At 37.7% G+C, this 15,545-nt stretch overlaps 1 protein-coding gene across 1 annotated transcript in view; it reads left to right on the forward strand.

Moving 5' to 3' along the window:
- PTPRD (protein tyrosine phosphatase, receptor type D) overlaps positions 1-15,545 on the forward strand; it is a 550,091-nt gene that overhangs the window by 216,348 nt on the left and 318,198 nt on the right. The window contains exons 3-4 of the mRNA XM_025359514.1: positions 6,820-6,965; positions 10,203-10,344. Coding sequence (XP_025215299.1) covers positions 6,820-6,965; positions 10,203-10,344 — 288 coding nt within the window. The remainder of the gene's footprint in view (positions 1-6,819; positions 6,966-10,202; positions 10,345-15,545) is intronic.

Genomic DNA, 15,545 nt, shown 5'->3' on the forward strand with positions numbered 1-15,545 from the left:
TTCCTCCCTCCCTCCCTTCCTCCCTAATACCTATATTACTGTAAATCTTTCTATATATCTATAAAATAGGAGTAATGATAACATCTTGCAACACTTTTTGAAAACACCGTATATAAGATATATGAAACATTTAGTCTAGTGCATGGAACGCAAGGAGCAGTTATTTCTTTATTCCATTCTAAAGTGTAATGGTTCTTAAATCAAATTTTAAGACTGTCAGGTTGTTTTGGGAGTTGTATTCAAAAAGAAATACCATAAACAATTTTTTTAAAAAGTCTTTTTGATTTTGAAGATCTATCCTGACCACAGATGTCAACAGGTGACTCTGTTCAAATTTCATGTGACAGATTCAGTGTCCCCACAGGCCCTGGTACATATACAGCCTCTGCTGTGGAAGCTACCCCAGATGGTATCTGTGCCATGCTTTCGCCCTCCTAAGCAGTGATACGTCAACTCTGGGACCTCCTTCCCTTTTGTCGTGTGTTGGTATAGTTGTGCTGTTGACTTAGGCAGGTTGTCTGTCACTACCTGTGTCCCAGTGAAAATGAAGCTAATTATAACAAAGATCTATCATCCACGCAAACTCTGGCTGCCCCATGTTTGCGAAAGTGGCAATAGGATTTGCTGTGGCTCGAAGGGAATGTAAAGCCCCATGGTAACTCCTTCCCCTCAAACCCTCAGACCAGGCCATTACCTTTACAACCAGCCCTCACTCTTCTGCTGTGTGCTGCATTTCCCACGGGACCCCAAAGGCGCTGTTTTTGAGCTCTCCTTCAGAGCTTTCATCCTGACAATTACAGAGAAAGAAAGATCAGAGATGACTTCAGCTGACCACCTCATAAATTCTACAGGCACTTTATAGGGAGGAAGCAGATTCCTAAAGACAGGGGTACCTGCATGTTCCCATTGAACATTCTCTCATTCTCTCCCTGTCTCATTTAACAGCAATAGAAACCTTCCCCTTTAAAAATTTTAAGTACATTGTTATGACAAATAGCCCTTTAAAAACAAAACACTCTATTTAAGGAAATGTTAATCAGTTAAAAGAAACAGCCAATTAGTTACATGCTGTTAGTTTTGTTCCCTATGCGACATATTTTCTTGATGTCCACAGAAGCAGCTTATTAATTAGAATTAAATTAGACAAATGGCACCCTCATTTTGTCTCTTCACTTTTGTAGCATGTGATCCTTTCTGTGAATCTGTTTTAAGTGATTCTCAGTTGGCCAATCATATACCTCAACCCTGAGTTATCTACTTAACCTTTAAGAATTTCTCATAAATTCCATTCATCTATGGATGTTACTGGTGGACTTCAATGGCTCTCCCCCATTAACATCTAGCACTACTTAGTATAGTGTACTAAAGGGAGGATTTTGCCCTCAGTACAGCAGTTTGCTAAGGACAGACAAAAGCAGTTTGCTGGTCTTGGTTGGTTCTCTTCCCTACGTTTAATAGCTGTAAGTGTACGTTGAGCTCATCACCTTGTCTTCAGAGTGCCTAGCAACTTGAAACATGATATGGCATCCAAATATTAGAACCATTAGGTTCAAAGACACTGTGCATTGTTAGACTTTAAGAAGCAATCTAACTTCTTAAAAGTAAAAATCAGTGTGTAGTTTGTGGCTCCTCCTGAGCTGTGTAGCAAATAATATTCTACTAAATTCCAGGAGCTATAGTCTGTGGTGTGAATGCATCCTGAGAATGTATAGTCTTTGAAAATGGCAAGCGAGCCTGGCAGACACATTCTAGAATATCAGCCATGCCTCTGTTTTGACGCATATACATGCATAGCTTCTCTGCTTTCCATTTAGAAAATAGACTTTCTGGGTTGAACAGTAATTTGAGCTGTGCAGTACCTGGCATTAGTTTAATAAAAGATCATACTCCTCACTTGTCAAAACCAACTTGAGCACAAATGCATTTTGCAGTGCAGCATTGGCAGCTTCACGTAGATGGCAATGGTGATTAGCTACAGCAGTAATGGAAGGATGCCTCTCTAAGTAATGGTGACTGGAAAGTTCTAATGCCTTTCTCCCCATCTTTATGCACTTGGCATTTCTGTTTTTTGTAGACTACCTATAATACTGATGGTTGTATCTCATGGAATAAAAATGGAGATTTTCATGATTTGAATCTTAGTCTGTCCTATATTGTGACTTTTTAGTAGACACCCTTGTTTTATGCTTTACTTGAATTCTCTTCCTTTTCTTCTCATCTTCAGAGCTTGGCTTAAATTTGGACAACATCCATGACACAATAAGGCAGACGATTCATCTCATTCCTTTTATTAAACTGAGATATGGAGAAGGGAAGTGGGTGATGTGTATTGTTACATCCCTCTGAGAATAAAGATTTTTACTTGCCTCAAGCATTTGTTGGGGTTATTAAGTTTAGCCTTCTCTCTACCTCATATCTTTCCTTTGGCTGGCTGCCTAACATTGACAGACTCCGTCTGAGAGTTTGACCAGCAAAAATGATTATATATGCACCACCCATGCTTAGTGAAAGGATTTTACTGTATTATCTGGAGTCTTACTTTGTATCATAGGATAATGACATATATCCTTTTTGTAGTTTGGATCTCGTGGGCAAATCTAGAAAAATTGACATTGGGTCCCATGGGAAAGTCATGATTTTCTTGTCAGTGAGACCAATGTCTTTTCATATATATATGTGTGTGTGTGTGTGTGTGTGTGTATTTTTTTACAAAATTTCTGTGTACAAGCCCCTGAAATTATTTGTTTTTAACTGTAGTGTGATCAATTTTATTTTCTTGTTTTCAAAGAATAAATTTAAGGACCCTTTTCAGGATTTTTTTTTTTTTTTTTTTGAAAGAGTATCAAGTCATTACAGTGGTAGAAATTAGAAAAATAGTTCCAGATCCTAAAACATTCTAACTGGTTATTTTAATAAATTTTCCACAGTTCAATAGGTTAATTTCATTACTTGACTTGATCTCCGGAAATAAAATCCTACAGTAACATCCAGTGGTCATTTCTTTGGCTTTTCTTTAAATTTTTTATTTTTGAGATAGAGTTTCACTCTTGTCACCCAGGTTGGAGTGAAGTGGCGCGATCTCAGCTCACTGCAACCTCTCCCTCCTGGGTGACATATTTTTATACTTGTCAATATTACAAGAAAACTTCTCTGAGTGTGATGATGGCTCACACCTGTAGTTCCAGCACTTTGTAAGGCCGAGGTGGGAGGATCCTTGAGCCCTGGAGTTCAAGACATGCTGGGCAACATAGGGGGACCTCATGTCTACAAATGATGAAAACATTACCCTAGCATGGTGGTGTGTGGTTGTGGTCGCAGCTACTCTGGATGCTAAGGTGGGAGGACTGACAGCCTGGGAGATTGAGGCTGCAGTTAGCTTTGATTGTGCCACTGCGCTGAAGCCTGAATGACACAGCAAGACCCTGTCTCAAAAAACGAACAAAAAACTTCAATGCCTGACCAGAAAATGAAGATAAACGAGAAACATACCTGGAAAACATTGAGATGACACTCATACCTGTTCTCCAAGTGTACAGGAATTTTGTCTCTCTGCATTCCATTTAGAAATAAGATTTCTGTGTTTAATTTGACTTGTTTAATGCCCTCACCCATGGTGGTTTCCAGATGAGCTTTCTAACCCAGGTCCTTACATGGCAAGAGGAAGCACTTACCCAAGCATCCGTTGCCTACTTGCAGATTGTCAGAATTGCCAACTTTTCTTCATTCTTTGGGATAAGAAATGTGATGGAATCCTTTAAAAAATATCCAGTTACAGGGAAAAGGGTATCCTACTTCTAGTTTTCTTTAATTTCTAATAGTACACACTCATTTTATGCAACAGCCCTTCGCTGTATTCACATGCTCTTGCAAGAAATTTCAAAACAGAACTTAAATGGGAAGCTGGGCTCTTACAATGGATTTCCCTTCAAGGTTGACAGTTTTTAGGCTATGGACAGGAAAAGGAAGGTAGCTAAAAATGACAGTATTGTACCATTTAATACAGCTGTGCATTTTGTTTTTCTAGGGAAATTCCCTAGAAATTTTCATTGCATAATTATAATTTCTCCATTGGATACTGACAAGCAAGTAGTTATTATCAATTTGCATTGTTTGAAACAGCAGAAAGATAAATTAAAAAACTTGTAATATATTTTTCATTTGTTTGTTTCCAGAAAAGTGACATCAATGTATAGTATTTTGTAATCCTCTCACTGTTAGTCAATTTTAAATTACTTTGGCCAGGCACTGTGGCTCATGCCTGTAATCCCAGCACTTTGGGAGGTCGAGGCGGGTGGATCACCTGAGGTCGGGAGTTCAAGAGCAGCCTGACCAACATGGAGAAAACCCGTCTCTACAAAAAATACAAAATTAGCCAGGCATGGTGGTGCATGCCTGTAATCCCAGCTACTCGGGAGGCTGAGGCAGGAGAACTGCTTGAACCCGGGAGGCGGAGGTTGCGGTGAGCCGAGATCGTGCCATTGCACTCCAGCCTGGGCAAAAAGAATGAAACTCCATCTCAAAAAAAAAAAAAAAAGAAAGAAAAATAAATTATTTCGAGGCCAGGCATGGTGGTTCATGCCTATAATCCCAGCACTTTGGGAGGCCGAGGCGGGTGGATGACGAGGTGAAGAGATCGAGAGCATTCTGGCCAAGGTGGTGAAACCCTGTCTCTACTAAAAATACAAAAATTAGCTGGGTGTGGTGGCGTGCACCTGTAGTCCCAGCTATTTGGGAGGCTGAGGCAGGAGAATCACTTGAACCCAGGAAGTGGAGGTTGCAGTGAGCCAAGATTGTGCCACTGCACTCCAGCCTGGCAACAGAGTAAGACTCCATCTTAAGGAAAAAAAAAAAAAAAAAAAATTAAGTACTTCCCACAGCTCCTAGTAATCATCTAGTCTCTGTTGCTACACTGAGTTGCTACAGGTTGTGATATCTAGCAGGGTTGTTAGAGCCTGTTTGGCTTTCCTAATATTTTTTATCATAAGCAGGCCCCCAGTTCCAGGATCACCAACAAGCTGAATTTGCTGATGAGGTGGAAATTCATTCTCTAGGAGCAGCATTGCAAATATGCCTCTCCTAAGCTTTCCTCCTTTGGAAATAATATATAAAACTAGGAAACCTTGAAACTGGAAGCAATTTCTGCAAATTAATTTATTTCATATGTCATAGTTTTGCAATTTTTGTAAATTAATGTGTTTCATATGTCATACCAAGAAACGGTAAAGTTGAGTGATTTTTTTTTTCCTCCAAGATTATCCATATACATAATGGTGGAGCTTAGATAGGAATCCAGCTTCCTTGACTCCAAGAAAACCAAACAGAGTTAGAACACACCATCAAGCCAATGGGAACACCATGTGTGAAATCAATACAGAGAAAATACTGGTGATGAGCCAAGAAGAACGAACTTTGTTATGACTTTTTTCTTTTTTATAATCCGAGGATTGTTTTCAAAATCAATTTTAGCTATGGTTATTTAAAGCCACTTTTCAATGACATGTAACTAGAACACAGTAGGAGAGAAGAGAAAATCTGTAACAGGGATTTTTTTTTTTTAAATTAAAAAAAAAAAAAAAGAAACAGCAGAATGTTTTGGGGCTTTGAAACATTTTCAACCAGGACATAATTGTAAGAATTCAAGGAAGTATAAAAGATGGAAGCAGTCGGAAAAATAATTAAAATACCTCCTCCTGAACACCATTATTAGTGTTTTCATTTACTTTGTTCTGTCTTTGTGTGTGTGTGCATTTTTCATTATCTGCTATCCCCACATATAACTCTGTAGTATGCTTTTGTGGCTGATTATTGCATCATCAGCATTTCTCATGTGATATGATACAGACTTTATAATACTACTTGTATGATGTTTCTTCTTCATGCCATAGTTTATTTCACTGACAGAATTCCCATAATGTTTGTTTCAACTACTTATACTCTTTTGCTAAGCAAATGATATGATGAATATCTTTGTGCATAAATATTCATTTACATTTTATATCATTCTTGCATGATAGCTATCTAGATCTTGCAATGCAAGATGAAAAATAAGTAAGTGTTTTAAGGAAAGAGGAAGAATGTTAGGAACATTTAAAGAGCTGGAGGATGTTGAACAAGCTTCCAATGTCTGTCCTTCTAGCCTTGGTAATCTTTAAGTCTACATCTTTCTATAAAAATATCCTTGGGTTTGCTGTGACTTTGGAGGCTTCTTGACTCATCTTTTATCCAAATTGTTGAGCTAAGTTTCAAGTAAGACAGCTTACCATATCTGGGTTAGAGAGTCACTTTACCATTTTCCCCTATTTCTGTTTCTTGCCAAACCTTCTAATTCAGGGCTATATTTCTTGTCTCTTTAAAATTTCCTAGCATTTCTCTTAAATGTCACTAATTTTAATAGCTCAGCAGTGGCATTGCTGCTTTCTGGCAGTGTCCTGATAGTGGCATCAAAGCAAGCGCTAAAATTTTACTCACTTTGATTGATGAGCTCATTTTGTTACAGAGGACAAATTGGATTTTTTTTTATACCGGTAATAAAAATTAATGTGTGATGTTGCTTTTTGGATGTTATTGGATCTCTACCTTAATACAGATTTCAGCAATAAAAGCACTAACAGATAACTTGACCAGGAAGTTACCTCCTTCCCCTTTAAACTACCCCCAAAAGTAAAAGTTGCTTTTCTAATTTTGTAATCCTATAGTGCATTTTAAAAATGTGTGTCTTGATGGCGGTGTGGTTGAGGATGGTGGGGAGAGCAGTGGTAGTAGGATAATAGTCTGTGTTTCAGTTTTCAATTTAACTGTGGTGTTTATTTTTTATTTCAGCACCTCCAAGGTTTACACGAACACCCGTTGATCAGACAGGGGTCTCTGGCGGAGTTGCCTCTTTCATCTGCCAAGCTACGGGAGACCCAAGACCTAAAATTGTCTGGAACAAAAAAGGAAAGAAAGTCAGCAATCAGAGATTTGAGGTATTAGGTCCATTGTTCTGTTTCTCTGGGGGAAGAATGCATCTGCTCTGTCTTTGGTTTCTATGTTATTTGGCTTGCTTTACTCTGATAAAAGATGTCACTGATATATGGTATTCCTTACATTGCAAGTGATGGAAAATGTAACTCTAAATGGCTTTTTAAAAAAGGACATTTGAGGGTTCAAGGGCTAATTTTTTGTTCCCACTTGTGCCAGGGCTCAATAGTATTCCTAGGATCAATCTGTCAGTTTCATCCCCAGGTTGCAAGATAGAACTCTGCATCCTCACAGGACCACATTTGTAGGATGTAGGAAAGCTTGTCTCTTCCAGAAACCTCTCATCCCATTGGCTTCTATTACGTTACTTGTTCATCCCAGAGAAAATTTGTGTGGATAGGCGTACAGTGTAGCCTACTTAATTTAAGCCAATCAGAATCTGCCTCTGTCCTGGGAATGAGAACTGTCCCATCCAATTCCAGGCTTAGAATGAAAGAGCAGTGTTTTCCCAAAGGAAATTTAAATCCTTGTTCCCAGGAAGAATGGGAATGGATGCTGAGCAGCAGATGAAGTGGTCCACTGCCCCTCGCACCTATGTTTTACAAGTAGTGTGAACTAGAATGAGAAATTTGTTCTAGTGTTTTAAAGTACTATTCTGTAAGAAACATACCCAAACAGGTTCATACTACAGAGAAGCCTGTTGAAGAAGTTGGTTTTCTTTATTCAAGAGAGCTCAGTGCACCGAAGATGGTGAAACATAAATCAGAGATTCTTTTTTGAGTGTTGTGAGAAGGCTTATAGTTTAGAAATTTGCTCATTATGGAGGAGAAATATAGGCAAGAAGATATACAGAAAGCTACCCAGAGAGGCACACAATAGCATGCCCATAATTTAAGACATGAGAAGGGTAGCTTTAATTTTAGGGGCTACCAGTACCCCCAAACTGCCTGAAATTGTGAAACTCATCTCCCTTTTATCTGAGTTTCTAATCTCCTTCATGACCTAATTTACAATTTGGCAGATTAAAGGCAATTTCTAGTTAAAAGAAATATAACAACTACAAAATTCAGAACAATTTTATTTTACTTATTTTCATAGGAACTTACAGGGTGATCAGGGGTTCCAGTGTATACAGAACCTAATTAATTACGTTTCACCATGGAAATTGGATTGTAGTTTACAAGTGAGAAGTTTAAAATTATGTCTGAAAATCAAATACTTCATTATTATTGAAATATAATTTATTTAAATACAAAAATAGTATCTTCAGTAATATTTGGAAAATGTTTCCTATGTCATGTAGAAAATGATGTATGTATTCATCTTTGCTGCACATTTAAACAATTTTAAATGAAGTTAATTTTTTGTCAAAGAGAAGTTTGACATCACGCCTGCTAATGACAATGACTCCTGACAAAATCATGTAACAAAAATTAAATTATAATACTAAATATTTCAAAGTATGGTCTCTGCTCAGTACATAATTCCCCATAAGAGTCATATAAACACCTTGGGGGTAAATGAATTATTTTTACACAAAGCAGCTTCATCAAATTGTATCAAGTCCTGGGTTGAAAATCTTTACTATATTTAACACTAATATGTTATATATATTATATTATAATATAATTTGTGTGTGTGTGTGTGTGTGTATATATATATATATGGTTTCACTAGTCTGTATGGCCCATGAGAGCAGTACATGGTGAATGTTTTTGCTCCCTCTTCTATCCCCAGTGCTAAGTATGGTGTCTGGTCCATGACAGGCATGCAATCAATACTGGATATTTTCAAACTGGAAATTACATCACTGGCTTGTAATGTGTGGTATATTGTATGTTGTAAGAGGATAGGTCTAAATCTAGGAAATAGTTCACAAATGTAAACATACAGTGACATTTATTAATAAATTAGTCAACATTTAAAGTGGTTTTGTAGTTGCTTTAACCTTTTCCTACACTAAATCATAAAATGATCATGACTTTTTTAAAATTATGGAATGCTTAACAAAGCTTCCAATATGAAACCATGAAACTTTTCTTTCCTAAGATGCATAATAGATTTATTTTAAAATGTATGCTTTATAGAGTTGAAAATAAACTGTAGTGCACTGAGAAATGGGCCATTTTGGATATTTACGTGAATTTTGAACAAAAGTGGAATGCACAAAGATTGAAGTGGACATATTTTGAAACTGTTGATGTCCTTTCTCTGTATGTTAATATACACACACACACACACAAAATCTGAAATTAAGCATCCCATAAATATATTTATAAGGCAATCTGAGTTTATTCATAATTTAGGCACATGGGAATATTCACAGTGAAATACAAGAAAAAAAAGGCACAGCTTCTCAGTGAACAGCTGAAGGAATGCAGCATAGTTACAGAAAAGACAGAGGACGCCTTAGTATTGTATACATATTTGTTAGTATCATCGTTTGTTTTTTTTTTTTTTAAGTGGTACTTGAATTAGCTAACAAGTACCTAGGATTATCAGTGTCACTAAACTGTTTCACAGAAAAGTTCCTAATGATGGTGAATTCAGGCTTAGTGTTTAGGACATTAATTTTCTGTCTGGTGAAGCAAGCCTCCATTTTATAGCAAGAATGCTCTAAAAATGCAGAAAATGCTAAGCTAGAACAAATACTGAAATGATTTATGGCAAAATTAATGCACGCCATCAGGCTTTTGGGTTGTGAAAGCTGTCTCGTTGGCTGCCTAAGTACTAGATTTATGCAGTTTTTCTTTATGGTTTGCCCATCTATACTGTTCAGGATGAGACAATTTAAACCAGCAGAGCTATCTGTGGTGGTGTGCATTAATTCTTCACCTTACAGGCTCATTATTGAATGAATCCACATTTGTGTATGTGCTGTCAGAGAAAGAATAATTTGAGAAGTTTATCGATCATAGCTGCAAGCCCCTTGCAAAATTAATAGAATAAAATTGCCCTAGATGCACATACTGAAATATTTTAATGAGTAAACCCTCATGGTTTTTAGTAGGGACTAGAAATCTCCATACTTTGTATATGTAGTTACATATCTTTCTCCTTGTTCAGTAGAAGATTCACTAAGTTAAACCAAATATTTTTTCACCACTGTATCAAAATTCAGTTTCAGAATGATGTCTAGTTTATTATGAGCCTGATGGCAGATCCACCACTGCATTGAGAGCTTTAGCTGAGAGGTAGACAACTGTAACAACACCTGTGACAGCTATTGTTTCCTCTAATAGGTAATAGAGTTTGACGATGGGTCTGGATCAGTTCTCAGAATACAACCCTTACGGACTCCGAGGGATGAGGCCATTTATGAATGTGTGGCCTCAAATAATGTGGGAGAAATAAGTGTATCCACCAGACTCACAGTTTTACGGGGTAAGTGCGTGAGTGAAGGTTGTTGTTTGTGTCATTGTTACAATTCTGTATCTCTTTTATAGCATCATTAAAAAGACTAGCATTGTGATGATGCTTAAATGGGAATTGCAGTTCAATAAAATGTTTATAGGCCGGGGCGGTGGCTGGAGCCTGTAATCCCTGCACTTTGGGAGGCCGAGACGGGCGGATCACGAGGTCAGGAGATCGAGACCATCCTGGCTAACATGGTGAAACCCCGTCTCTACTAAAAAATACAAAAAACTAGCTGGGCGCGGTGGCGGGGGCCTGTAGTCCCGGCTACTCGGGAGGCTGAGGCAGGAGAATAGCTTGAACCCGGGAGGCGGAGCTTGCAGTGAGCTGAGATCTGGCCACTGCGCTCCGGCCTGGGCGACAGAGCGAGACTCCGTCTCAAAAAAAAAAAAAAAAAATGTTTATAAGAGTTGAACTTTCATTAGACAGTGAATACCTTCTCTAGTTACGGGTCTTAATAGAACTAGAGTTCAGGGGGAGAATCAGGGGTAAAAAAGCTGAAAAAGGTATTGATTTCAAATGCCAGATACCATTTTGATTTTTGGCAGAGCATCTAGAAAGGAAACAGGATATGGTACTCTTTTGTATGTTGGCATTTCTCGTGCATGGATTTTTCATACCGCATTCAGCAGCTACGTTTTTACAGCTACCATAGCTGACATTGATATTTGCAAAGTAAAGAAACAACCTCAGCCTAAAGATGAACTTTCCTTAAGCAATGGGTCAGAACCAAGTATAAGAAATATACCTGTCTTATGTGAAAAAAAAAAATACGTTTTTTGTTTGTCTGTTATCTTTCTTAAACCAACATGTATTGATCTAAATAACTGGGCTGACAAATCCCTTTCTTTGTCTCCGACAATGTTGCTTACACAATTTGACAAAGCACAGGGTGAGTTGCCAAATCTCCAGTACAGTGTGTTCAGTTTGTAGACTTCCTTTACAATGGGAGTGCTGGAAAATAAAGCTAGTGATGAAGACTGTGTTGTATGTCTCTAATTCAGGCTTTTGTATAGAGATACGAACATTCCCGATTAGGCACCTCACAGTTGACATTTCCAGATTAACTATTCTGTGCCTTTATCTCTTTCTTTCCTGCACACAACTCATTTGTTTTGTTTTGTTTTGTTTTGTTGTATTTTGCTCTATTCTAAAATTGAGGAGAATAGACCTTCCTCAGATGAAGGAAATTGGAAAGGAAAGGATCAGAATCATAGAGGAACTTACATAGATTAACTACATTTCTCTTCTGTTTCGTTTTTTTTTTCCCATGGAGGGACGGATTTACATTATATCTTTTATAAAATAAAAAAGTTTGATTTTATAAACATCTTGGTTTCTTCCAAGGAGGTAAACCCTATTGATATTGTCAAGAACTTGTTTATTTGGAGGTTAGCAGTAATTAGTAATGTAGGCCAAATTTACCTGGTGGTTTTGAAACTAAACACACACACACACACACACACACACACCCCCCCACCCCACACACACACCCCCCCCCCACACACACACACAAAGAAGCAATTCAAGAGGCTGAGAAAATGAGATTATTTACATATACAAAATATGTTTGAAATAATATAAACACCTTATTAAGTTGCAGGGAAAATATTGACAATTGGATGTATATATCTTTTAAATGCATGTAACAGATGCTGCTTTAAAACAGACAAGTCAGATTTGAGCTACGTTTCTGGCTGTTATGACAAGCTAAGTTGGTGCAGGAAGTTTCCCATTCCCTGACCACCACCTAGAAATGTTGAGAAAGTATCTGAAAATAAAATTAAAAACATAATTAGGCTTGCAAACAAGAAATAGAAATTTCCAGTTACTAAAAACAAGGAGGGATTTCCTAGACAAAAGATAATTGTAATATAATAACCCAAGATAATAACATAATGGACCATATGCTTTAGTGCTGGAGTTGTAACACTCCAGCAAGATACATACTTATATAAAATAAGTTGGGAGTAACAGAGACTAAGATCAGCTTTCTGCCTACAAGTGAGATTTCTAGTACTATTCCTACTGTGCAATTCTCAGGACCAAATAGTTTAACACAAAAGCTGGTCAGAAACTGTGAATCCCATAGAGTGTACAACAGACACCCATGATAGCAGTCACCCCACAGAGACATTCGATAATCCAGATACACAACCCTAGAGAAGGTTGTTTATACCCAGATGGGTTAATAAGCACCAGTTCTGAAGCAGTCGAGTCAGCTACCACCAGCGAGCAACAGTAAGCCCAAACGTCGAGGGTGGAAATCACAGTCTGTGACCTACAGGTAATTGAACTGTATGAATGGGTTTTAAAAATAACATGTTTACAATATTTAAAAAGGCAAGGGAACGAATGGTCTAATGAGACATTAGGGAAAAAAAGAATAGGAGTTAGAAATTAGACTTTAGAACTGGCACGAATCTTAGAGACTATGTTTATATGTGTTATAATATGCACTATGGAACGTATACATATTGCTGAATATACATATATAGTTCACATCAGCTTGTCTGAAAATTGTGGTCATTTTTCAGGTGTTCGTATTTGAAGCAAAATCTAGCTCATTTGTTCATCTGCTTTAAAAATTTTAATCTCCGTTTATTTACCTGGTTTAGAATCAGTGCCATCGTATAGAAGGTATATTAAAAAGGTACGATAAGATAAAACTTTTCAGAAGCGTTTTTGAGTTTTTTCACTTTCTAAATCCCTTGAACTTCTTAAAAGGAGTTAGTGGCAGTCACGTGCTTGACTTATCTTTATGCATCCGATGAAGACATTAACAACAAGTTGGAGGAAAATATCACTTTACTGAGAAATTCACATGGATTAATGTTTTCCTGCCTGTCAGCTGGCTGGAGTTTCATCATCTCCTCTGCTTTTATACAGCTAGTCCCCATATAGAACAAATGCATCAAAAATGTTTAAAATGGTCTCAAGTTTCTATGTGAACATCTGTCATGTGTAAGTACATTTGTATGAAAATTTATGATTTGAGTAGTTAACCCTTTCTATTTTTTTTGAAGACTACATTTAGCAGTTTTAGAACTTTCATGAGGGCCGGGCGCGGTGGCTCAAGCCTGTAATCCCAGCACTTTGGGAGGCCGAGACGGGCGGATCATGAGGTCAGGAGATCGGGACCATCCTGGCTAACACGGTGAAACCCCGTCTCTACTAAAAAATACAAAAAACTAGCTGGGCGAGGTGGCGGGCGCCTGTACTCCCAGCTACTCGGGAGGCTGAGGCAGGAGAATGGCGTGAACCCGGGAGGCAGAACTTGCAGTGAGCCGAGATCGCGCCACTGCACTCCAGCCTGGGCAACAGAGCGAGACTCCGGCTCAAAAAAAAAGAACTTTCATGAGAAAAACTCAAAAGTATTTTGGATGAGAGAAAAGTAGTCTAAACATAATCTTAAAATAGAATACTTTTATATATCCTTTTAGGATAAAATAAATATGGATGGAAATTATTTTTATTTCTTAGAGTCACTGCTTAAAACTTCTAAATATTGTTATTTCTATTAATAGTAGTCTTTAATAATATTCCAGTGTAATCTGACTTTCATAGACTTTGAACATCATGAACACCTAAGTAAATGTGTATGAAGAGGTTTATACCGCAGTTGAGGAGCTTTGTGACATTTTAGGTTCGCTTTCTCTTGCAAATCATGTTGGCGGACACTCAGGCACTCTGTTCTGCAATAGATGGAGACCACTTTACACTTTTCATCCAGTGGCCCTCATTAGATTCCCATTTCGTCCACATGGATCATTTACTTTTTCCCTGCTTTACTGACAAATGCCAAAAATGTGCCAATTCTCATGATGGGTTTTGTCTACGTGAACGGGATGACGATCACTCATTTATGTCACACAAGCTACTAGAGAAACTAATTAATTGGAGATTCAAACATCTGACCCGTATGGTTAATCAAGAAGACATCGAACTAATACCCTGACCACCCAGGTGCCTTGAAGGGAGCATTTCCGGAACAAGTTTCCCTTTGTAGCTTGTTTCAAATTACCCTTACTCTTAAAAACTGTGTTTCAATAAGGAAGGATAACCACAAGCTCAGGCTGAATGTGCCCCGAAATAAGATATTTGGGCAATTAACTGTACCATAGAGTGTGGTTCATGGAAGAAGAAATAGGAGAAGGGGGAGGTGAATGTAGGGCTTGTGTCTTCCAAGTCATTTTGATTTTTTAGTTGTCTTGGTTATGGAGACACAAGAAAATACTGACTCCCTAATGATATAACACTTTAGGAGGCTTAGTATATCTGTTATACTTGTGTTTTCCCATCCTAAGCAGAACTTTAAGTGAAGGCCTTAGGTTGTACTGAGGCTATTAAGGGCTGTGCCTTAACTAATTGTGGAATGCTGCTAAGGACAGTGACTTAACAGGCTTTCAGTGAAGAGCAAGCATACGACCACAGAGAGTGTTTGTAAGAACAGGGATTATCATCCAAATGGAATTGGTTCTGTCTGTTTCTTTAGTTTGCTGGTCACAATTTCTTCCTGACTAAAGATATCAGCGGGAAACCATGTAATACAAATTTATGCAGTGATAACTGAGGATGAAAATATTCTCTCTGGTAGATGTTATCAATCACTAGGCAGGGAAAATGAGATATGACCATCCATAGACTTTTCTTTCTAGTAAGAGTCCAGGGGTACCTGTTTCATTTGGGCAAGAGGAAAGACATCAACAATTATTTCTTCTTGCTTACGTAACCTCTCTTCTCTAAGACAAAGTTCTAGAATCATTTAATCAACTTTGAATCTAAGCATCTGACTAAATGTCATCATGTTTCTTGAACTTAGACGGTTTTTTTTGTTTTTGTTTTTGTTTTAGGAAAGTGATCAGAAAATACACATTTTGCTCTTATCTCAAACAGCATGTAATGGGTCATTTAAAAAATCTTAGTAGATTATTTTTAGACTGGACCATTCTCAAATAGCACTGCCCCAGACCACCACCACCACGAGCACAACAGAACAGGGTATGGTATATAACACTGCTGCTCTTATCTATTTATGGGGAACTAGCTTTGTTCATAGAACATATCTACAGTACAATTATTATCTAAAAATGCTAGTTTACCAGATATGAGGCATTTTAGTTACCTCGTTTAGCAAATATATTTCATCAAGTGATACTTACGTGTGAGTA

The sequence above is a fragment of the Theropithecus gelada genome, chromosome 15 (genome assembly GCF_003255815.1).
Source record: "Theropithecus gelada isolate Dixy chromosome 15, Tgel_1.0, whole genome shotgun sequence".
Taxonomy (NCBI): domain Eukaryota; kingdom Metazoa; phylum Chordata; class Mammalia; order Primates; family Cercopithecidae; genus Theropithecus; species Theropithecus gelada.